Here is a 26131-nt window from a genome sequence, read left to right as displayed (position 1 = left end):
GCAGCGCTACCGCTCTGCTGCGGTCCGCTGTCCCAGGAAGGTAGTGGAAGCGCAGGTTGGTCGCCTGGCTCCACGCTGCAGCCAGTCCCCAGGGAGCCCCCTGCCTGGGGACTTAGGACCATGTGATCAGCGGGGACCCACCACGGGACCCCGCTGCTTACCTCTGTCCCCCTTGAATCCGGCCATGGTCCGGAGCATCTGGGGTCACCGCTAGCTGTGACCCCAGACGCCCACCAGCATCCCCGGATCAGTACCGGCGTTCTGGTATCGGCGGGGTGTAGGGAAGACAGCATGGACATCAGGACTGACTGTCCATGCTGTTCATCCAGATGTGCAGCCACAGCTGCATGAAGAAAAAGCTTCAGGGGCTCTTCTAGCCCCCACTCCAACAGGTGCACCCGACTCCGGCCGGGCACCAAACTAAACTGGGGTGCCTTGGCCCGGGGCGGGGTATAGGAGGGGGACCTAGTGCATCCTGGGAGGCTGAAAGCTTAACTCTTTGGTGCCCTGCGACTGACGTCACACCTATACCCCAAGGTATCCTGTGGATACCCTATGGACCCTGAAGTAGAAACAGGATTTTTATACACAAAGGCCCTGATTCAGAACCGGATGCTCTTTCAGAGCGCTCGCTCTGAATCAGGGCGTTTTTTGTTTTTTTTTATTGGCCGCTCGCTAAGCTGTGGGTGACCACCCACAGCTTTTACGAGCGGCCAGGTGATGGTCGCAATGGTCTCGACCATAGGGCTTGCGACGAGACCCTTGTGGTAGGGTCTCGTCTGCCGCAAGTCCCACTGAGCTTCCGGCTCTAATAGAGCAGGAAGCTCACCACTGACATCACTCGTGATGTCAGTGGGGCCGCCCCCAAATGGCAGGCGTTCCTTCGGGAACGCCTCCGTTTGCACAGACACCCCCCCTCCCCACCTACAAAACGGGGTGAGCTGTCAATCAATATCGACAGCCGCCCCATCTTGTAGTGAGCCTAGGAGCGACGGAGCTGCCGTCGCTCCCTGGGGCTCCGGCGTGCGCATGCACAGTGGGGGACCATCGACCCGCTTGCGAGCGGGTCTGAATCAGGCCCAAAATGCCTTCTCAGGATCTATTGAGGGACACAGAATCTCCTTCAAGATATTGGTACCTTAAATGAAGCTAAACTTCTGTAGCTCCTGTTTTTGATTTAATAAGACTAGTAACATTGTGCTTTTGTTGTCAATAGACACAAGAAGACTTACGATTGTGTACCCAGCGGTGCGACCCACGATCCCAGGCCGACATATCGGGAGGTCCGTGCACACGGGGCGATTCGGTGCCCGACCGCCCGATATGCCAGCCCCCACCACATAGTGCTGCATGGGATCGTCAGTCGCATCGCCTGATCTTCCTGCATGTACAAATGTCGTGCATACACATGGCACGATATGGACGATTGGTCGTTCTGATGCGTCAGTATCGGCCAAATCATTGGCAATATCGTTCCGTGTGCCTTTACATAAGGTAAAAGAGTATCTGAGTAGAGAAGATCCAATGGGAATTGCTAGTTCTTTAAAAACCAAACATTCCTCCATGCAATAAAAATAAACAATTATTTTGTGTTTAATATTAAACATATATTACTGATGTGAAAGTAGATCTGGTTAGCCCGACCTTCATGAGTTAAAAAATTATTCTGCAAGTGTGATAAGTTGTTTTGTAGGAGCTTATGGGCCTTATCTAAAAGAACGTGCATTATTCCGGTGAGCTAGTCCGCATTTGTAAAGCGGTAATAATTTAAAAGGCAAAACCAACTTGGACCAAAACTAAAAACTTAAGAAAATAAAACTTAAAAAAAGAAATAAAAGGAAAAGAATAAGGCTGCCTAGGCAGCCACCGATAACGCACCTAGACTGCTAAGGCACTTAGAGAAGAAGGTATGCGCTATTGCTAGGAGAGGTTATGCAGAGGTAGTTGTAGCCAAATTCTGCATTGTGCCCTCTATACCCCCGAAGAGGATGTGAGAAAACAATATAAGGTAGGCACATACACCATACTGCTCAACAGTCCTGTTGTGGTGGTGATCTCACTTTACACCAATATAGTGTTTATGAGGTTTCTGTTAAATGAAGGGTATATAAAAAAAATAATAATGTAGGAAGTGGAGCAGTTGTGGATATAATACACAGAATAGGAGAGGGGATTGGTAGGGATCTCCTGATAATTGGCGCCCAAAATAGGCATGTTCTATCATGATGGAGTCTGGTTGCTGTAATGGTGCATAACCCCTGTGGATTATGGTTGTGACTTTAAAGGGATGGGTGAGTAAAATGACCCTCTTTATTTTCAATTATCTGAAGATATGATACACAGCAACAGTGCATAAAGTCTCTTTGTAGTTTTTAATCACAGGACTTGCTTTCCTTGTGCAGAGTTATTATCAAGCACGTCCTGCTGTTGTTCTAATAGGCAGTGGTGAAGGTGGGAAAGACCTTGAGTGACATAACTGTAGAGATAAATCCAGTGTATAGCTGATTAAAACAATCTTTATATATGAACTTACCTGTAGAGTACGGATCTGGACCCTACCAGGCTCTACGGTGTAAATGTTCTCCTCGTGTACTGCCAACACAGGAGACTCACATGCAAAGGAACCTAAAGACAGATAATGATCATATGGCACACAGTAACATTACCAAGCAGCGCAGATGGTCAGGACTTGAAGCATTTAGTACTGTTCTCTTGAGGTAGCATCTAGACTCCCAACAGCATAGTGTAACCATAACCCTCAACAAACATTAGGGTGTCAGGTAAACATTCTAAACAAAATAATTGCCTGGGGCGCTAGATGTGTTTAGAATTAAAAGACATGTGCAGTGATCAGTGGCTGGAAAAGAATAGGGCATGGACAATTAAATATCAATATCAATCCAGCACTTAAGGTGGGTACACACCTGAAATATATATCTGCAGATCGAGTGATCTGCAGATATATCTTTAGATGATGCTCGTTCATACACACTGAACGGCCATCATTTATCCAGGAGCAGCGGGTCCCGCTGGCAGGAAGGCGGGTCGGGGGCAGGGCCGCTGCTGTGTGTGTACGGGTGGTCTGCAAACCGCCTGTACACACTTGCAGACATATCTGTCTATCGGCTGTGCAGCACAGCCAATGCGATAGATGTCTATGAACGACGCGGTTCAGAGACATATTGTCTGTACACACTGGCCAATGACCAGCAGATGAATTGGCCAATTAATTGATAGGCCAATATATCAGCCAATGTGTACCCAGCATTACAGTATGGTAGCAAAGCACAAACAAATAAAAACCAGCAGTGTTGCTAATTAAACATCCAATGTTGATTTATTTAATCAAATGTTAAGATATTAAACCTCAAACTGCTTAACATATTTTGACATTACTGCCAATAATCCAATAAAATGATGACCACCAATATAATCTGTACATGGGCTGGTTGCGTAGTACCATGCAGAATATTATTACCAATTATTTATATAGCGCACACATATTCCGCAGCACATAATATTTGGCCATTCACATCAGTCCCTACCGCATGCTCACACACATACACATTAGGGTTATTGGAAGCCAATTAACCTACCAGTATAATTTGTGGAGTGTGGTAGGAAACCGGAGTACCCGGAAGAAACCCACGCAAGCACAGGGAGAATATACAAACTCCACACAGCTAGGGCCATAGTGGGAATCAAACCAACAACCTCAGAGCTGTGAGGCAGCAATGCTAACCATTATACCAACCGTGCTGCCCACACCATCTGTGCTAACCTACTTTTGTGCAAAAGTACCCACTGTTAGAGGAAAGTGCATGGCGTTGCGGGCCAAGATGGTAGTGTATACAGGGATGCGTCATCCAACCAATATTGTTCGGGATATTCCTTACTCAGAACAACTACTTTGCACCAACCAGCCCAACACTAGATTTTGTTTAGCTGGGGCGCTGGAGATAGTGGGGCTGATACGGAGTCACAAGCAATAAGGCTGTAGTTACGGAAGCCTGATTTACTACCTTATATATGCTAATTGCCAGAATCCACAGAGCTAATGCAGGGGTTTTGTGCGCTAGCAAGCGGAAACCCGCACCGCCCCATTGATTTTACGCCGGCCGCCTTAGCCGCCATCATTAGTATTGGCACTTGCTGGGTGCATGAGATCCATCAGAGACAGGCTTCCCTTCCACGTATGCGCAGCTCAAAACCGCACAGAGATTTTGGTACCCGCCTATGACACTCTCACAAGACAGGGCGGTTCCGTGCGCTTGCATTGTTGCCATCACGAAACGTCCAATTTCGCAGAATGACAGATCTGATCGAGTTCTGTACGACTCAGAACAGGATGGAGTTACATAAATATTCGCATCTGCTGTATACACAATCTCGCCATTGGCACAAGGATCCTTCAACCTTAGAATCAGCCTAATAATAAAGAGACACGTTTTACTCATACAAAGTGCACCTCTTTGGGAAAGTGCTCTTTGACCCACCAACTGCCAGTGAGTCCCGGCCATCTATGGCCCGTACTCAATTTGAGCCAAGCCGTGATACTTTTTCACCTCCTGGACTTTTCACCTACTTCGCCTGTTTTGCAGCTGGAAAAGTATCGCGCACGTGCCCGCGTATCGCCGTATTCAATTTGAAAGTAGGAGAATACGGGACCCGGCGAAACTTAAACAAGCGGAAAATCCTGTCAGATTGGGGAAATCAGCCTGACACCCCGCAAAAGATGCTCTGACATGGGGGTTAGCTATGGTTACCCCCAATTTGGCTTGCTGAAGGTATTTGGTGTTTTTAAATGGGCTCAATAGCTGCTAAATAGCGTTTTTGTATAAGTGGTGGAGAATAGTATTCAGGAGTATTTTTTCCAGAAAATAAGTTATCCCAGCAAAGTTTAAAAAATCGTGAAAAATCCACCTGCCGCAAGCACCGGCAATGGAAAAAACACCTGGGGCATACTTGGGGACCCCCCCAGAGTCAAGTTCGCTAGTTTTTAACTTTGTCCTCCAACATTTTTTTTTTTTCGCGATTTTTTGGGGTGTCCTTAAGTGCTTTTTAAAAATGTTTTGACACAGTTTACCTTTAGGGGACTGTCTGAAGGTTGCACGGGGGGTCCCGCAACATTGCACCCCAAAATCCCAATTCTGCACTTTTTTCCGCCTGGTATTCATAGGCGAAACTTTTTCACCTATTACATTGCATTGAGTTTCCGCCTCTTTCAAATTGAATACGGAGTAAAACCAAAACAGGCGAAAATGACGTCATCTGCGAAAAGTTTTTGCCAAAAACACGCGAAAACGGCTTTTCGCTCCAAATTGAATATGGGCCTATGTTTGGCAGCGCTTGAAATGGCAGTTGGTGTGGTTCCACTATTTGAATTTTGGACTGCTCTAGAGCCACCACTGATTGTAACCATCGCCAGGCCGGGAATTCTGCATCCATGAACCTGGCCTCATCACTCCCGAAAACAGGGGCGGCACACCTCCGTTTCCGGGAACACAGGCCGTCCCCGCACCACCCTGCAAACGCCTCTGCCTGTCAATCAGACAGAGGCATATGGGGGCCTGCATATGATTTTGCCGGACTAGTCCTGCGCATGCGCAGATTCACGGTAATCTAGCGTAGACTGCTACATCAGGCCCAGACAGACGGGACCTGCTTGCAAGTTTACAATGTATATGAAAACAGGAGTCTGATACAAGAGGTTAAGTGCCACACAGTGAATACTGGTCCAGCCAAATTGCAACGAGTAAAGGTGATTAGTTGAGCTATAGGAGTCAGTCACAAACCAATGTTGTTTTGGGGGTCAGAGGGTGATTTGCGTTGGAGAATCAATGGACATTTTGAGTGAACTGTGGAATAAATGTAATAAAAACCATCAAACACACCAGTGACATATGTAATACAGGCGGCCTATGTCTCATCACTCATGAGCAAAACTGAGAGGTAAATTAATCAAAACTCAGCAATATTGTAGGAGAACAACTGAAATGTGTAAATAAATAAAGAAGGCAGTCTTCAGATGTATGTGCTGACCAACAAAGCACAGACTGATTCTCTGTACCCCCCAAACAACACATTGCCAATAAGAGTATTTCTTATTCTAGACCTGACCAGTCAAACTGTACTTTCCATTATTTTGTCCATAAATCAAGCTTAACTAAATCATTTGCCATTTTATGTTCTTCCGGTGAAATGTCAAACCCATTACAGATCATTGCTTGCCTTGTATAAATTACATTAGTGCGTATTAATTTATGTCAAGATCACAGTAATGATTTATAAGACACATTAAAAGTGGATATCTAGCCAAGTGAATAAAAAACTGCCATAGGCTTTGCTATGCAAGACTATGGGGTCAATTTACTAAAGGTTGATACAGATTGGTTTAAAATTGACCAAATTCGACAGACTTTCCATATGCAAAATCTGCATATTTATCATCTGTAGGGTTTCAACGTCAATTGAAGTTGAAACCCTACAGATGATAAATATGCTGATTTTGCAGTTGGAAACAGGGCGATTCAGTTATCTGTGGGGATCTGGAATAGCTGCGTAGGTTATGTTTCCATGCGATGTGTAGGAAATGATCGGAGCTCATTGTTGCCTGCGCATAATAAGTTAGACTACTACGGAACATCGCGGCTATAGAATCATAAAACGGAAGAGATGGGAATACCTGCGTTCCTCAGGGTGGGTCCGGTGAGTTCGTAGACTGTCACCTGCTTGCCGTTCCATACTGCTACAGAATCCTGAAAAATGACATGGATTTATATGCTCTATGTTTATCAACCAGGGATCATATAGGCGATATGAGACATGTATAATATATGAAACTACAATTTCTGTTTTTTTTATACGTTACAAATGATACAATGACAAACATAAAAAGTACTTGAGAAAGCATAAAAACCTGAACCTTAGTAAATATACCCCTAAGAGAGAGGGAGAGACATGGAGGAGAAGGGAGAACAGGAGAGTGGTGCGTTAACCACAGTAGAAAAATGTGAGTGTGATTGTACATAATAGTGGATGAGTCTTTAATTGAGGAGCGTCTATTTAGAATAAAAAAATATGCATACATGAACTGGATAGTACAACATTATACCAAATTGTACCTGCCATACTCCCAACCAAGCCTTTGCCAGCCATATACTGTAGTGCAAAATGAAAAGTCTCATAGCTAGCCATACATAGGTGTAGCTATAGTGCGGGGGGCCCAGAGGCTTAAGGGGTCCCGGACCCATCTCATATAGTTGCCTATCAAGTTCCTGAAATTGCCTGCTAAGGAACTGGGTCAAGCCCATTGCCCGGCTTAAAAAGGGGGACTTCATCAGTGGCGATCTCTGCCTCTCCCTCTCAGTAAAGCTCCGCACTGATATGATCCATCTCCTGCTCTTCCGTTTCATGCTCACAGACACAGCGGAGCTAACCAGTGAGCCTGGCACTGTCACAGTAGGCTTCTCCTTGATTACAGCCAGGTTAGGACTGTCCCAGAAACGGACAACGTGCCGAAAGTGAGAAGGTATCTACTCAAAGAGGAATTTCCTGCATTAAAAAATATGCCCCTCAAGTATTATCTGGTTGGTCCCCGCCCCATGTGTGGCACTATGGCACTAAGTGAACTTGTGGCAGAGTGTACTAGCAGCACTACAATGTGGCATATTAGAACTGGGGGTACTATGTGGTATATTGTGAACTAGGGTATTACTATGGGGCATACAAAGAATTAGGACACTACTATGGGGCATAAAATGAATCCGAACAATAATATGGTGCATAAAATTAACAACCACTGTGGAGAGGGGGGTACTTCGAAATGTTGCTATGGGGCCTACAAAGTCTGGTTACTCCCCTGTAGCCATATACTGTACAGCAAATATATATACCCCCCATCAGATACATATTAAACATAGATTAGAACAGAGTCTACTATAGCCAGATTTTTTAAACTGAAACCACCCCACACTGCCAGCCACATAATGCACTGCAATACCCTACCCGCCGCCAGCTATATTTCTTCTTCATCCTTCCATACGGGATACAGGGACTATGCTGGGGTATAGGCTGGCAGATGGAGTCTGGGCACCAAACAGTTAATTTCTTCAGAGTTATGAAGCCCAGGCTGCTCCTCCCCTATACCCCGCCCCCAGCTCAGGCAGGCCAGTCTACAGTTTGGTCCCTAAACAGCGGGGCTGCTAATGCACCTTCATATTTTCTTATGTAAATTTTTTTTCTACTTTGAGCAGGCAGCGCCGGGCTTCCTATAGGACGCCTGTGCTGCTGCTTCACCAACCCCTGGCGTTGGTGGCCACAGCGGCAGTGGGCGGGTCGGCGACCTCACAAAACACGGAGGACTCCAGCCGCAGCCGGACACAGGAGGCAACAGAAGTAAGGACCAGCGGTGCTGACAGTGGGAGGCCAGGACGCCCATACCCCTGCTAGGCCACCAGAGCACTCAGGCAGCGGGGGGTCTGCAACAGGGAGACACAAGGACTGAGAGAGAGACTGACAGACAGACTGAGATAGATGGAGAAACAGAGAAAGAGAGATGGAAGGATCAACCAACTCTTATAATAGCCAAAATACAGCATGGGGGACATGTAATAGCCTGCGGGATGCAGTCATCAGTGCAATTCCAAAAACCCATATTTGCCCCATATGTCTAGCTGGAAAAATATAATATAATATAATATGACAGAAGTAACAGTCGTGAATTTAGTGGTTACTCACTTTAGTGACGAAGACCCCTTTGATGTACATATCAGTCTTCAAGCTGTGAGTAGCTCCTGTACTGAAGTAAGTCAGGCTGAGCTGGGAAGGAGCCACCTGAATGGCTGCAACTTGTTGGTGGAAATGAGAGGACATGACGTGTTCACTGAGGACCAGGACAGAGCTGAGATTGCTGACAGCTAAGAGATTCTGGGATGATCCCCACTGCACCAAGATGACATAGTGTGTATTAAACATATGGTAACAGGTGGACTAAGATTTAATGGCTGACATCTCAAGATTATGGTAAGAGACATAACTTGGATACAACATAATAAAGCAGATAAAATCAGGATAACACAAGCTCAAAGTCATATTTTGTCCAATGTCATTAGAGACATTTGTTGTGACATTCTTTTACCTTTATTTGTGCTATGTTGCCGTCCAATTCTGTTGGAGTCTTTAGCTTCCAGCAGTCTTTCCCATCTGTCCGTAAGGACTTCCGTACATCGGTGACTTTGCGCCACATAGCCACCCGTCCTCTGCTAGTTCCTGCTGCCAGTGTTCCTGCAGTTCATAACAAACTCCTCTCAGGTACAGTATGTAGGAAGTAATCAGTCTGGTAATCTTGGACGTTCATATTTAAATATCATCTCCCTAATGTTGTTACTTATTCCCGAAAAGCAAAGATTTATTAAATATAATAAAGAGATTGGAAATTGTCTTGATGAGGATCAGATTTATCTTAATGCTTAACAGTGAGTTTACAGCTGAGCCAAATTCTGTAGAACTTTTCAAAAGTTTTTCTAATGGCATGTGTAAGATGCTTCAAGACCTTTAGTTTGCTAACTTCACTGATAGATGGGGCACGGCTTAGTCGCAAAGTACGTGGCATGCCAAACAGGGCTATTTAGCGCGATTTGAGGATAGGAGGCATGTAGCGTTCCTGCTAGGCTATTTTAGCGGGGCGCCGCACCCTACCCTATTTCTAACAGGGAAAAAGCACCCTGCCCTCCGGCGCCCCGATGAAAGAACTTGCGGGTGCCGTCCCTACCAGCGGGTCGCAGTGTCCCGCGAGTAGGGAAAACTGCAGTGTAGCGGTCACCGCCAGTGAATGGATGCCGGGCGCATGGGCCCTGCATCCATTCACACTGATAGCGTTTGGGGGCAGCCCGGCATGTCCGTAAGTGCCTGGCACGCCCCCAATAGTGACGAAAAGGGGAAGCATCTTAAATACACGCCCCCCTTCTCTTTGACCACGCCCCCTTTTGGGCGTGTGCGCTCAGAAGTGCCTTTTCTCTAGGTCCGGCGTCAGACCTAGAGTGAACACTAGGTATGTGGACACATCTGTACATGTTGATTGAGAATAACAAACACAAAAAGGTTGCTACTGCCTTCACAGTACAGTATTAGTGTCAAAGACTAATTAATGTCTGTAGGAAACAGGCACCTCCTTACTGCATCGCAACCATCACGACCAATGGTCGCTTCTTTGGCCTGGCTGTGGTGGCTGAAGTTTACCGCAGCTTGGCTGTTTCCTGGTCACTTGCAAAGCCAGGAGATCTGCATCCGGGAATGGTGACCAGCCATGCCCCCACTCCAAACCAGATACCCCGCAGCAGGTCACTCATGCTGCGGCTTGGGAGAGTCACTCACCATCGGAGATGTACGCTAACCATCGGGTTAGTGTACATCTCTGAATTAGGCCCAGGATCAGCTATACAGTGACTGACATTTACAACTGAGCGGACGTGCCATACCTTTAGCTGCACAGTAAGAAATGCAGTTGATTATTTCTTCAGTTTCAAACCCCAATTGCTGATCCAGAAACAGCACATAATTGTCATCCCGCTCCAGATCCCAGAATCTGAAAATGCATTTCATGTAGATGTTAAGTGCTGCTTGTATGTACTTATAATATGTAGTTCCAGAACTATCAACATGGAACAAGATACACCATAACCTATAGCCAATTCATCATGTTGTCTCTCCTTTGGTGACTCTAGAGCAACAAGCCCAATAAAGGTAGTGCATTCACAATTTAAGACTAGACTATTCTTACAATTGCCAGTCTACATACAGGGCTGGCAGGTGGCGACCCTTTAGTGCGGCATACAAGGGTTTTGGTCCTGACGAGTCAAAATTGCCAGTTCTGGAACTAAGAGTGGTCTCAAACACTCTGGTCAGTGCTCATCCTCTTTCAAGGGGAAAGCAAATAAGAGTTCAATCCGACAATTTCGCAGAAGTGTCACGAGACAACCAAAAGCTCCCCGGCAATACACCGATTCAAAAAGATCACATTCCAGTGACCTCTGCTGTAATCATTCCCGTAGTAGAAAACTGAGATGCAGACTTTCTCAACAGGAATACTCTACATCCATGAAAATAAGCCTTTCAACCTGACATATTTCTACAGATAGTCAAGAACTGTGGTACACCAGGGAGTATATTTACTAAAGTGAGAGTTTTTAGAAGTGGAGATGTTGCCCATAGCAACCAATCAGATTCTACTTAACATTTAACTAGCACCTTCTAGAAGAGAATAGCTAGAATCTGATTGATTGTTATGGGCAACATCTCCACTTTTAAAAACCTCTAATTTTAGTAAATAAACCCCCAGATGTCAATATGGTGACATCTCATCAGAAACAAAAAGCAACCTACATTTGTTCAAGGACAAGAGATACAAAAGCATTTCTAGTAGATATCATGACTATTCCTTGTAAAATGAATTTTAGATATATTCTTTATGCAGAGTTTTGCAATCCAACAGGAAAGAGTAACAGGTCACACAACAGTAAGTAAGTACAGAGAACAACAAAAAGTTACTGGTGTGAGACAATAAAATGCAGAATTTATACAAAATAATGAAGGAGAAAAAAAAAAAAATAATAATAATAATAACCATAGGAATATGCATCACTACTTAGGTAAGACAAAAGGAAGTAGGGGGAAATTGAGTGGAGGAGATGGGTGAAGGGAATGGCTGGGCCACAGCTGTGGTTAAGAGTGGAGGCCAAAGGAAACTCAAAATAATCAATTAATATTCCTTCTAATTTTTCTCTGATTCATCACTTCCCACTGTTAGCTATGCGACTAAATTATCTCAAAAAGTTGAAAAGGGAAGTGGTTCAGGGATACTTCTAACTCTCGATTGGCCAACAAGGTTGTTGTACATAGGTACTAAATATGGCAAGAAGCCCATCATGCCATCTTCTGTTACTATGTAACCTGTTAAGCCAAGAATCGTTCATCATGACTTTAGCCACCACGCTATTCAAGCCATCATTTTAAAGATAAAGGTTTTATTGTCCAGTATGGTGGAAACCATGCTCTAGGCTTGAAAACCATCTTCGGTTAAGAACTACCATAGGGTATGGAATATGTATCTCACTTGGAATTTCCAGAGAATTTCCACTTGTTCCTATAAACTCCTTTTACTCTTAACAAGAAGAGCCTGCAGAGTTAAGGGCGCTCTCTTTTGCATATGTCTTATATTATTTTTAATGAAGATAGAGTTGCGTCTAAAATTTTGATACTAACTTTGGTTGGAATGAGGGCTTTGTACAGACGCAACTCTATCTTCATTTACCAATCTGTGCTCAACCATGGATAGTCTTAAGTGCCTTAAGGACCAATTTTGGGAACCTATGACTTAGGCTAAATACATTCTTCGAAGTCCACTGGGGGACACTGATTGGCCGCTTTTTTTGGGCTCTGGTTTTGTCTTTTGTTTGACTTAAATGACCTATCTCTGTCTGCTTTTGAGGTTTAAAGATTGCCATTTTATATATAACAGGTAAATGACCAAAATCTCACAGCTGCATGCAACTCATAGGCTGTTACATAGACCCCACAAAACATTGTAATAGTACACTTACAGATGTTATGGGCTGGGTAGTAAAAATATAAAGCTGTATTCTTTTAGTGATACATTTCAATAACTAACAATAATCTCACCCTAAAAAAACTAAGAAGTTACTTATCTTGTCTTTCACTTTCAAACATCAGACACAGCCTTAAGATGCCGGTCTGATCTTTAAATGACTGAAAACAATGATTTGCTTACTTAGGCTTTATTCAACATCCCCTTGACATGGTCTGCCAGCTAACAGCCTTCCTCGGGGGAGCGAAAGAAGGTGTAGTAACTACATTGAAGACAAACTCTTCAGAATAAAGCCTTCAGTACGAATAAATGACAAGACATACATATGTTGCAAGCAGATCTCCCAGGATGTATTAAAGAATTACCTTATGACACTTTCTCCTGTTGCTGTAATCAGTAAGGAGTTTTCAACACAGAGAATGTCAGCAGTCTTACCAACCCTCCCAGTCAGCTTCACCTGTTTAGTAAAAATAATCTGTTAATCAATTACATCAAGCACCAAAAGGAGCATCTGTCATAACCCTTCTTTGCGACGTTCACTGCCATATTGCGGGTGTGGTGCCAGGTTATAATTGGCCACAAACATTTGGCAATCAGCAATGGGAGGGTGTACTGCTGGGGTATTAACAGAAGTCAGGAATTTAAAGAATCGGTGACTTTAAGGACGGTGTACCGAAACAAGAAGATATAAAATATAGTGTACACTTTGGGCTTCATTCAGTGGTGGAGACTGCTGCGTGGGCCTCTGCACACTGTAACACTGCCGGTGAGTCTTGCACCATCGACAGTTGCACCAGCCCTATAGCATATGGTATTAGCTAGGGCCTCCTATGCCTGCAGCTATGCAACTGTGTATGCAGCTGCTTTCACTGGCACACAAGGTTGTCTGCAGTAATCACTGCACGTTGTGGACCTACAAAGTACTGATGTCAATAAAATTTAGTTGATCTATTTGCGGTCAGTGTGCAATCAGTTTTGTCTACATAGTGTACAAAAATGTTCCAGTAACTTTGTGTGAAAGAATCCGAAGAAAGAGGCCATAGTTGTGTAAAAATGGTTTCATCCTCCATCTGGACAATGCCCCAGACCACACAGCTCTATGTGAAGCAGTTTTTGGCCGAGAAACAGACTGCAGTGATAGAACACCCTCCATACTCGCCAGACCTAGCACCATGTGACTTCTTACTTTTCCCTAAAGTCAAATCTGTACTGAAATCCGGGAAGTGGATTTTCCTAGGCCGTCAAGAGATTCATCCCAGAAAATGGTCCCTTCATCAGGAGGTCTTTGACCAACTTGTGAAACAGTGGGGTCTGCCAGAGTTGGACTTGATGGCCTCTCAACGGAACCACAAGGTGTATGCACATAAGTAGAGATGTGCAGGCACGGATTAGTCTGGATTTTCCAGCAAAAGTTGTATTTTTACCATCAATTATCAGGTCTCAGAAAGAGGCAAATGTCATCTTTCATGGACAAAAGTCCATCAAAGATGATTTTTGTCCATTAAAAATGACGTTTTGCTTCTTTCCGATACCCGATATTTGTCGGGAAAATCCAAACCTCCACATCTCTACACATAAGGAATCTGCAGGTAATCATGGTGGATGCGTGTCATGATCCCATGGAGATTCCACTTTGTGTATCTTTTTCCAATTCCACTGCTTCCTAGCATGCTAAAAAAGGCAAAAGCTGAGGGAATTCAAGTCATCCTAGTGATTCTGAACTGGCCAATGCAGTTGTAGTACGGCGACATACTCAACATGGAGGTGGGTCATCCTTGACGACTGCCAACATGACCAGATCTGCTAAAACTGGGCCTAATTTTCTATCAGGACTTGATTCAGAGATGTACGCTTATGCAAACGCAGCTGCGATTTCGCACGGAACGCAACTGCGAAAATATGCTAGTGTTTTCAAATCTTACTCAAGCATAGGGACGCCCACTGCGGTCTTTCTCATGTCCGTCCAATGTGGAACGGGAGGCATGGCCTGGAGTAACATGGCGTAGGTCGTATTCAGCCATCTCTCCTGTGGAAAATCCTCCCCGGGTGTGCCTGCTTCGGTGGGGTGATCCTCTCCTGTGTCCCTGGAGTCCAGCACTGGGTGATTTGTGAGCTGTCTCCCCGTTGTTTCCCCGTCTGTGTGGCTGGGTCCACTGCCTCTTAGTTCCGTGATGTTCCCGCCTCCTCCCCCAGCTCCTGCGGCTGTGCGCTGAAGTGCTCTTACTTGCAATTCCTCATCGGGTTACCAGATGTATTCTCTGTTGTTCTGGGCGTGATTTCTGCTGCCTGTCCGCTCTTCAACTCCTGCTGGTGAGCTCCGGTGGCTGGGGTGAGCGGTGTGCTAGCCACCGCGATCTTGCTGGATTTCCTGGGCTGTGGAGTTCGGGCTTATTACCTCCTGTGACGATCCTTTCAGTGCTGGTATTTTCTCCTAATGCAGGCGACTATCTTGATGAGGTGACATGCAGTGCATTCCGGCTCCCTGTCCTCACCAGCTCCTGCGGTGTGCTGCCTGCATTCCACACGCACAGCTTCCCATTTCAGTGAGCTCTTCATCTCTGGCTATCCATTAGTATTATCATTACTCCTCTTCAACAGATCCTCCTGGCTATTGATGCCTCTACCCAGAGGCTTGTGGACAGAATTGGAGAATTGCAGATGGATTCTTTTCCTCCCTGTCAAGTGGAGGAGCCTCTGCTCCCCGACTCCGAAGTCCTTGCTTCTCTTGTTCAAGTCCAGTTCTCTGTACCAGTGGTCGTGGTACAATCCAAGATTGACTACCATTTTGTTTCCAGCCACAGAGATTTTGCTCTGCCGTGCCTAAACATCCTTTTTCCGGTCCTGACATTTATGGTGAAGCTTTGCAAATGTTTTCTACCTTTTTGTGTATACTCTCAAGCAGGATGTGGCGGAACGAAGTCTTTTGTTTTTTTCCCTGCAGGAGGCTGAGGCCTGGCCCAAGTGAACCTCTGGAGCCTTTATATTTGCATCACGGTCTTGTTGATTTATATGCAATTTCATTTGTTTTCAAAACTGATGTGATTTTATATATCCCGTTTCAGTTAAACTATGTGTTGGTTTATTTATATTTTGTGGACTTTGAAGTTCATAATTAGATTTTACTGTTTTGATACTTTGTCTCTTATTTATTTTTATTGTTTATTTTCATTTGCTTTTTATACTGCTGGGTTTTTTGTATATCCGTTTTATTTAATAAAATTTTATGTGGTTTTTATTTTGGATATGTGAACCTAAAGCTCTATATTCATATGTGGGTGGAGCTCCATATTCCTTTTGCTTAGTTAGTAGCCCCAGTCATTTATCCGATGTTTAGATCCTTTATTTGGGTGGGGGGGTGGGCGGGTTTGTTAGGTAAGCTGTATGTAGTGTAGTTAGGATGGGATTAATATGGGGATCCAGGTATACCTAAGTTCGGGATAAACTATACCAGGTGTGGGGTTCTAAAAAAGTTTGTTTTGGGTGTAATTACTATTTTTGTAGGTTAGGGATAGGGAATGTAGGTGGGAGACTAGGTTTTGATATTATGGCGGATGTGTATTTTTTTTTTGTTTTTCATATTTTCAATTATTGTATGTCATCTATGTCCTTTTTTTTAATTTTGGTGTATGACCGAATGGCACCTTCGGGTGTTGCCTTGGTTAACAGTGACTATGTGGGGTATTTTGCTTATTTTTATATCTTCATATTGTAGTTTTCATATCTGCCTTCACGTCTATATGCCTGTTTCCGTATGTGGGTATATTTTTTCTCTGAAAATTTTCAATAAAAAAATTACATGATTAAAAAAAAAAAAAAGAGAACATTGATGCAGATCGGGCAGCCATGCAGCAAGTTTGAGAGAGCTTTCATGCTACAAAGGAGATCACAATGGCCAATTTAAGCACGCCCATGAAAAGGCGTTTAAACTGTAAGACACACCTGTGTTTTCCTAGTCACCCCCGTTACCTCCCCCAACCGCTGACTACCTACCACTCACTTTGTGAGCGATTCCTCTGTGCGTGTGCAGTGCTGCTTACATGCATGCATAATGGCAAGCAAGCACTCAATCTGCGTAAATATCGGCATTGGGTACATCTCTGAATCCGGCCCTTAGCTAACTTGGCTTTGACGGCATGGCTGTTGAAGCCGTGATCCTCCGAGCTAAGGGTTTTTCTAATCAGATCATTCTGACCATGAGTAGGGCCAGAAAATTTACATCTCCTGGTGTCAATGGAAGAAAGCCCATAGTTCTTTATTCAACTTCACTTATCTGCTATCATACTTGCAGGACAGTAAGTTGAAACTGTTTTCTTTAAGGTTACAAGCTTTGCCGCTTTCTATATTTTTCCAACTCAAGTTTGCCGCCTAACCTTAAGTCCAGACCTTTCTTCATGGTGTTCTCCATGCCTAGCCACCCTTTGTTCCCTGGGATCTCATCTTGGTCCCTTCAGCACCTCAGAAGCCATCTCTGGATTTGGTGAATCTGCATTTTCTAATACCCCTTTTATACCAAAGTCCCGGGTCTGACCCGGGGTTTGGAACACATTTCCAACCCGGATCAGACCCAGGACAAACCCTTTTCCCACTGTGGTGCCAACCCAGGTTATGCCCGGGTCGTCACCGTTCACATCGGAGCCAGGTCTGCAGTGACCCGGTTCCTCCGATGTTGCAGTGGATACTTGGAGATGATGTGATCTCCAAGTGCCACTGAAGCCGGCCAATCGGGCAGAATGCGGCATAACCCGAGTCATCGTGACCCAGCTTGGGCCGTTTACACTACAGGGTGACATGGGAACGACCCATGCCGAACCCTGCAATCTACCAGAGTTGGATCCCCGGGTCACTGGACTTGGGTGGATCCATTTACACTGACTAAAATCCCGGGTTGATGAGCATTCACGTGCAACAACCCGGGATTTTCAAGTTGGTGTAAAAGGGGTTTCCTTCTTGCTGGCCATTTCTCCTGCCAGACAGGTCTCTTTTGTGTAGGTCACCGTTCCTTGTTTTTCATCAAGACAGGACAGTTCTATGCATGCGCCCGAACTGCATTTCAATCAAAGGTCGTGTTGTGATTTTAATTCAACCAGGACACTGTAATTAAGGCTCTGAGCCACAACTCATCTTCTTGCAGTGCAGATTCTCTTGGTGTTGTCCAAGCCATGTGGATTGGATCTATGTGGATAGATCTGCTGCATTCCGTAAGACTGATAGCCTGCTGGTGCTCCATGATGCACACAAAAGAAATTGGCCAGCGACAAAACAATCAAAGGCCAGATGGATCACAGTGACCATCTTAAAAGCATATGTTTTGGAGGGGGTACCGATTCTGGATCACCTGGTGGCAGATTCTACCAGATCGGCAAGCGCATAATGGGTGGCACAACACGGTGTGAAGCAATTCTGAAAAGTGACACCTGGTCTTCAATACATACTATGTTTTCACTCTCTCTTATTGAGTGCTGTTCTTGTTCAGCCTGCTATTCTCTCTCCTATTGGCTTATTAAACTTTAAACTAAGGTGCTTAGCGTTATGGGCTGTAGAGGGGAAGGAGGAAGCCTGCAAACAAGTTTTAAGTTTGCACTTGTGCTTGCTCCTGGGACAGTGTCCTCTCCACCCCACGGTTACCCAGTGTCTGTCACAAAACAGGGTCTTCGCCCCACTTACCACATCATTGCTCGCCGCACATCTCCACTGTCTCAGCATCAACTCAGCTCTCCACAGTCATGTGTTAACAAAAACGCTGGCTGCATGGGCACGGCCATGTTAGATTTCCTGTGTGACTCCCCAGTCCAATCCCTATGCTGCAACCGTGGTCATATGATCCTGGCAGCCTATGGACTTCCACTACTGCCAATTTAAACCCCTTCAAGAGAACAGCACATTGCCAGAGCAACATCTTCCTGAGATAGTTCCTGGTCCCCAGGCTTGAGTCATTCCTGTGCTGTTCCTGGTTGATATTGAGCTTCTGTGTCTACCCATCTACAGTTTGTCTCCTGTCATCTGTATCCAGCTGAGCGGACTCCTGTTATCTACCAGCGAACCAATTTCTGAAGTCCTCAGCAGTCTGCTACTATCCTGCCTTCCTGGCCTGCACCCGCTGTTCCCATCTGTTACGGTTCTTCCAGGAGGTTCCCTAGCATCAGTATATTTGGCTTTTAACAGTAGGTCGGTACTGGAGTTTGGTTTCACCTTTTCCGAGTTTCTACACTGCGGTTGTTCCCGAGTGTCACGGTCCGGTTCCAGGGCTGAGGTGGGCTGCGGCTTCTAGGTTCGCCCGGTAGGTTCAGTCAGGGGGTTTGGGGTGCTGTACATCCACTTCTAGTTTCTGAGTTCTGGATTCTGATTTCAGTGCCAGGCCTGTGAATCGGGACGTGGATTAAAGGTCGATTCGACCCTTGTGGTTGTTCACTTTGAGTTCCTTCAGTCTGACACAGGTTCTGAGTTCCTAGACTCCAGGTTCAGTACAATGCACTCCGAGTTTCTCTGGTTGTGTTAGTCCGAGTTCCCAGTAGTGGGTTCCAACATTTAACTCCTCTGTTAGGAGCTGGGGTTGAAGTCCGTGCAAATGGTTCCAGGCCCTCTCGGCTGGGACCAGTTCTGTAACATTGTGCAGACTCCAGTCCAGAGTTCCACTCTGTGTGTTTGGGTTTTCCACAAATATCTGAGCTTTTCAGCTACAGTCCATATCTGCTCCATGAGCAGACCACTCATCAAGTCTCCTAGTTTCACCCACACTCCTGCTTCAGCTGGTCCCAAGACGGATCTGAAACCTGTGTGTCCCGTGATAGTGTTCCCCAGATGGAGTAAGAGAAACACATTTAACGACAAGTAGCAAAAATATTTTTATTTATCACATACAGTGTGATAAACACTATATTTATATATTCTGTATTCTCCATCCTGAAAGTCACCCACTCTTAAAGATAGGAGAAGCCCTGGAACAACCCACCTTCATTTTTCACCTTTGTTGGAACTTTTGGTCAGTGCCCATGTTCCAAGCGGCACAGCCCAGACCTTGGGCAGATCTTCCTGTATGGAGCAGACAATCTCCAACAACATCCAAAGGACAGAAAAAGTCCATATCAGTGTGAAGCATTTGGCAGTGGGATGAGGATATAAGAAGGTGAACTGATGAGTCAATGTTGGGCATTACTATTGCTTCCATATTACTACTACCTACTATTGATGGAAATTAGTACTACAAATTGGTATAACTCATGCTGTACATATTACTGGTTTAAAACTACAACAACAGGGTATATAAGTGTCTTATTAATAGTACTGAAGATATTAATAGACATACTACTGCTGTTGAGTAAGATACTTGCTATCAGAGGGGGCTCTGCTTTGTGTATTGGCCAGTCTAAAGTGTGGTGATGCTAGAAGTTAGTTACATAATTTACCACTTCCCTACAAGCAACACAAAGGTAGAATGAATCGCTGCCTAGAAAGTATTATAAGTGTCAGTCTATATTGCAAAGATATCAAAGGTAGAGTTCTCCACTTTTGGACAACCGCTGCTCTTTAGCCAGTCTCCACATGTCCTTCAGCAAGGACTATAAAATAACCTGTGTTCAGTTCCCACTCCTGCTGTAACAGCTGACAGAAAAGAGTCCTATAGGCATGGATGTGCGGGAGAGTCTTTGTGGGTATTAACTGTATGTGACAGCTGATTGGACGAAAACTGTGGCCAATCCATTCAGCTGCCATATACAAGATACACTCCAGTCCTAGGAGTTGGAAACATTTATATGCCAATACATTATCAATATATTAAGCAAAGGAAGCCAATTGTTAAATAAGCACACATTCTGGTAACGAAAAGACCATTAATTTCCATATCAGATGGACAAGTAAAATTTGAGGATTGCCTGTGGTGCAAAGATCTTTTCTTAACACTTAAAAATAATAATAGGCAGGCATATATTATGCTGCTGGCTATAAAAGGTCAAAGAAATTTTCTAAATTAAAAGTAAAAAATTATAAAAGCCTGCACTCCTATAGGCCACATTAATAAAATATAAAATAATAATAAAAAAATAACAAAAATTTATGTACAGGTGTCTAGCAGGCAAAAATGGCATTCTCTAACCACATACATTATTATTCATATTTCTGATGTCGACAGAATACACAGGCTGCATTCTTGGGAATACTGGTTCACGTCACAAACTGGCTGCCAACTCTGTGTAGGCAACAGATGGTTCTTAGGTCCATTCTTACCTTGGATATCTCTTCTGCATCTCCATCTGGACTTATAAAGAACTGTAACAGCTGCAAAGTCTCTGTGATCACCACTAGCACCGATTTATTCTCTAAGAAGAGCAGTTTGCGTGTCGGGCAGTCTATACTGATTATCTGGCTGTTCTTGCCATGCTCGTTCACCCAGTGCACACAGCCTGAAACCAATTCCAAATAATCGTTTATAGTGTTTGTACCACAAAAACAGGGCAGAACAAAAACCTAGGGTCCTTTATTGTGTATTATAGATTTGCAATACAACACACACAAAAAAAAAACACAATACGATGTGAATATGTACCTATTCAGATTCAAAAGAGAGCTTTAATTGTTTTCAAGTAGTTTGGCTATTAACTAAGAGATATATCCTGATACTCCTTCAATGCCTTGTTTACTTAAAATTACACTTCATTTATAAGACTGCACCACTTTACTGCTGCTTACCATCTTGTGTAATTTATCTATGAACTGGTAACACCATTGAAGCACAATTGACTTCGGTGATGTTCAGAGGTGCCCTGGACCTCAGGGAAGTTCAGAGGTGCCCTTTATCTTGGGGAAGTTCAGTGGTGCCCTGGGCCTCGGGGATGTTCAGAGGTGCCCTGGGCCTCGGGGATGTTCAGAGGTGCCCTGGGCCTCGGGGATGTTCAGAGGTGCCCTGGGCCTCGGGGATGTTCAGAGGTGCCCTGGGCCTCGGGGATGTTCAGAGGTGCCCTGGGCCTCGGGGATGTTCAGAGGTGCCCTGGGCCTCGGGGATGTTCAGAGGTGCCCTGGGCCTCGGGGATGTTCAGAGGTGCCCTGGGCCTCGGGGATGTTCAGAGGTGCCCTGGGCCTCGGGGATGTTCAGAGGTGCCCTGGGCCTCGGGGATGTTCAGAGGTGCCCTGGGCCTCGGGGATGTTCAGAGGTGCCCTGGGCCTCGGGGATGTTCAGAGGTGCCCTGGGCCTCGGGGATGTTCAGAGGTGCCCTAGTCAAATGTAAGCGTACCATCATGAAGAATAGAATCCCCTAATGTCTTAATACGACGTGATATCCGGAACAATTAATGGTGTGGCAAAATCACACTGCCCTCCTCACAAATTGCTGTGCGAATCCCAAGAGGAGAAGTGCAGCAGCGAAGCTTAATAAGCTAGTTTTTACGGGTTGTCCCTTGGGTTCCCATCAAACCTCCTAGAGCTGAATAGGTGACATTTGACCTTGGGGACTAAACCATGGAAATAGGTCTGGGTATGAAAGCTAAAGATCAGATGCCCCAGCCCATGCTTAGAAGCCCCAGTGCCCAGTGCTGAGCCCCCCACAGCTGGCTGCACAAGGACATGTTAGTAGACATACCCCTGCCACTTAAGTAAAAATGACCAAGCTGAACCTAACGCCCAGATAAGGGGCTCAGCCAGTTGTGGACAAGGCTACATATTGAATTGCCAAGTAATAGAGGAGTGCACTAATATTGTGATATATCTGTCAGGACATAGTTTATCCTTTCCCCTCTTCCCTAATGGAAATTACTGTAAAATATTGCAAAACTAAAGGTGCGTACACACTAGGCGATATCATTATCGTTCAGTCGTCCAAAATATCGTTCAGGTTTCGCGCAAAAACGATCAACGATAACGACCAGCGATGCGCACTCCCACTGGTCGTTGGTCTTTGTCGTTCATCGGTTGTTGCATGTTCGGGAATGAGGGACGGTGCTCGGCACTGAACGATATCGTTCGGTGTTTGTGCTCAGTGTCGTTAACGACACTGAGCACACCCCTGCCCACCTTTGCCGGGGACACACTGGAGCAAATCGTCTAGTGTGTACGCACCTTAAAAGTATCCTCAACAACTCACATACACCTTCTTCTTTATCTTTGCAAACTATCCAAAAGAGAGTAAACACGGAAGCTCAGACCTGAAGGTATACACAGAGAGCATGCGCTGCTTACCATCTCCTGTGCTGAGGAAGAAGGAGAACTCCTGCTGAACACCCGACTTCATTTTCCAGTTAAACATATCCAAGGCTTTCTCATCCCCGCTCACTGCGGCCTTTGCCAGCTGCGTCATATCCCTGAATAAGTAGTAGAGGATATCCAGGTGACGAAAATAACACAGGTTATTTACTAACATTGCTCAGAGGAACAAATCTACACTAAAACAGCTACAAATAATTGATCTATTTTATAGTATAACTTGCACTAGACAGATTAATGTGTGATTATTTGTCATGATTCTACTGCAGATTTGCACCAATGTTAGAAAGTAACTGGCACTGATGCATGACTAATGTTGGTGAGCTACAGCTAACTTTTTGTGCAAAAGCAACTCGTGTGCTGTGTTGAGCTGACCACACGGTTATGCTTCACCTCATTGGTCATCTCATGAACAGCGCTTACAGACGGTGTAATGGTTAGCGTTGCTTCCTCACAGCAATAAGGTCATGGGTTCAATTCCCACCATGGTCCTAAACTGTGTGGAGTTTGTAATTCTCCCTGTGCTTGCGTGGGTTTCCTCCAGATACTCCGGTTTCCGCCCACACTCCAAAAATATACTGGTAGGTTAATTGGCTCCCAACAAAATTAACCCTAGTGTGTATGTGTGTGTGCATGTGTGTGAGCAAGTGATAGGACTATAGATTGTAAGCTCCACTGGGTCAGGGACTGATGTGAATGGGCAAATATTCTCTCTGTAAAGCGCTGCGGAATATGTGTGCGCTATATAAATAACTGGTAATAAATAAAAAAAATAATACTTCTCAGGAGCTAATGGTTTGAAGAGGCAGTGTGTCAGAGGCCTGTGGAACTCCAGCTTCAGTAATGGCACTCCTTGAACTCGTCCGCGCTGGTCCAATCGCCACATGATTAGCAAACCGTGCTACAGCAGAATAAAAACCAGGAGTTAGACCAAATTAAAAATGACTTCTCACTGTGTGTGTGTGTGTGTGTGTGTGTGTGTGTGTGTGTGTGTGTGTGTGTGTGTGTGTGTGTGTGTGTGTGTGTGTGTGTGTATACATACATACATACATACATATATATATATATATATATATATATCTCCAAGCTGAAAGTACAACAGTATTCTAATATTTATTATTTGTACCAGTATTGAAAGCCTGACTCAGGTCAGTTACATAGCCAATAATTGTATTACTCACCAGGTCTCCAGAAATTAACCAGCTGGTTTTACTGCACCACTCCAGCAACGTCACCTCCGCGCCATGTGCTGATGGCACTGGGTGATGCTCTTTGTCAGACTCATTAAAAATTGTCACCTCTCCCGTGGCCCAGCCCACAGCAAGTAACCGTTTACTTGGGTGCCAGCTGAGTAATGTGGGTTGGTATGATCTTTCTACATGTGATCCGCTCACATGATCGCCCTGTACAGAACAGAATATAAAAGATTAAATCAATACAGAGATACAATAGTGTAGCACCAACATATGCCTGCAGACAAGAGCTGCTGATAGAAACTGAACATATCACTTGTATATGTGGCCTATTAAAAAGTCAGTCCACTCAGAGGTATGTGGATGATTAGCCATGGCCTTGTCCAATCAGGTGACTCGGACACCTGATACATCACAAACTGCTTCTTTGAATTTCTACTTTACAGCACTGTGTAGTGTTCATTCTAGCACCCTGCACATGTCACTACCCGTGCAGTTCCTCTTTCCTGCCTGGGGTGTTGCTTTCTGCTTTGGTGCTTCTAGCACACTCAGTTGATACGGCAAATTGCTGAGATACAGACCAGAGTATGCTAGAAGCACCAGAGCAAAGAGCACACAGGCTGTGACAGATGCAAGGTGCTAGAATGAACAATAGCTCTGTGGCCATTAATAGTGATGACTGGGCAATACCTTTAAGATCTCCTTCTCCTAATAGTGATGTTACAAAAGTCATATTCACAAATGAACATTGAAATGAGAATTTGTTCTTCAATTGCAATTTTAGCATGATTACTAAACAGGGTTGGTGCCAGCGGCACCCTGATGGCACTGACTGCCCACCCTTCTTTGAAGTAGTGCCCTCACCTCTGCTGCTTCTTACCAAATAAAAAGGGAGATGAGGGTTGGCTGCAACATCATAACCAAGATCTACACTCCCAGCCAATTACAGGTATGGATGAGAGGCAGATTCACATGTCAGCGACTATAACACCGTGAGGCAGCTCCACAAGGGTACTATAAACAATGGACGAGTGACAATATGCATGAACATCCTGAGATGTCTAATGGTGCATACACACATCAGATATGTCAGACGAACGATTTAAACGATTTTTGCCTGTATTAAAATTAATGAATGGAATCGTCCAAATCTGACTGCAAACACATCAGATGTCAGATATCGTTATCTGAAAAATGGGAATGCGAATCGTTCATCTGACAAACATGTCAGATATGTCAGATTTTCCTTCATATATGAAACATTGAAGGATTTTTAAAATCATTATCGTTCAGATCTGAAGAAAAATCTGACCGTGTGTATGCACCATTAGACTTAAATCAGGACGTGATTTAGCATCTTCCCCCATTTCTTAAATGGATCTTCCACCAGCAAATTATTTTTCTACTACTGGTGAACCATGCAACTGGGATGCGGTCATTATCCCGACAGTACTTTGAACACCGGCGATGGAATCCCGACACCTGTCAGAATCCCAGCGCCGACATCCCGTACCCAACACCATGCAACTACCTCGGTACACCTAGATGTAGTGCTGGCTCATATACTTTATTCAGATGGTTCTCAACATTATGGAACATTGCACGCTAATAAAACTCGGGTTATAGGAGTAGGAAGCTTCAGTCATGGTTGCTCGCACACTATATAGGTGAGCGCAAAAAGAAGCAAGGTTTTCCTCTCGTTATAACAAGCAACGTGCGCAAGGTTCCTTAATTGCAGCTCCCCCTTATTATCTCATTTCATTTCTATAATAAAATGGGGATGCAAAATGTAGAATGAAAATGACCCTTTCACCTACATACTGCAGACACAACCCTATATAAGAACAATATACAGTGAAATCACTGAGGCAGGAAGCACACAATCAGTCAGTAATAGGGTACATTCTCATGTATATTGCACCAACCCATAAAACGGGATAGAATTGAAATCCCGGTTGTCGGGATGCCGGCGTTCAGAACGCCAGCGTCAGAATCCCGGCGCCAGTATCCTGACGGTAAGTAGTGGGGTTAGGTGTTAGGGGTAGGAACTAGGGGGAAGGATAGGGTTAAACACTAGGGTCGAGGGTTAGGTTTAGGCACTGGGGGGGGTTAGGTTTAGGCACTAGGGGGGATGGTTAGGGT

General features: G+C 44.7%; 1 protein-coding gene across 2 annotated transcripts in view; it reads right to left on the bottom strand.

The window, feature by feature from the left end:
* IFT140 (intraflagellar transport 140) overlaps positions 1-26131 on the bottom strand; it is a 114700-nt gene that overhangs the window by 82774 nt on the left and 5795 nt on the right. For both annotated transcript variants that reach the window (XM_088452080.1, XM_088452081.1), the window contains exons 3-12: positions 23978-24199; positions 23576-23697; positions 22773-22894; positions 20828-21003; positions 12970-13061; positions 10479-10585; positions 9140-9285; positions 8740-8943; positions 6686-6758; positions 2534-2625 (exon numbers count right to left, since the gene is read on the bottom strand). In XM_088452080.1, the coding sequence (XP_088308206.1) occupies positions 2534-2625; positions 6686-6758; positions 8740-8943; positions 9140-9285; positions 10479-10585; positions 12970-13061; positions 20828-21003; positions 22773-22894; positions 23576-23697; positions 23978-24199 (1356 nt within the window). The remainder of the gene's footprint in view (positions 1-2533; positions 2626-6685; positions 6759-8739; positions 8944-9139; positions 9286-10478; positions 10586-12969; positions 13062-20827; positions 21004-22772; positions 22895-23575; positions 23698-23977; positions 24200-26131) is intronic.

This window comes from Taudactylus pleione, unplaced genomic scaffold, assembly GCF_031769625.1.
Source record: "Taudactylus pleione unplaced genomic scaffold, aTauple2 ptg000032l, whole genome shotgun sequence".
NCBI classification, from domain to species: domain Eukaryota; kingdom Metazoa; phylum Chordata; class Amphibia; order Anura; family Myobatrachidae; genus Taudactylus; species Taudactylus pleione.
Note: the sequence above shows the minus strand (reverse complement) of the source record. Positions and strands in the feature narration are given on the sequence as shown.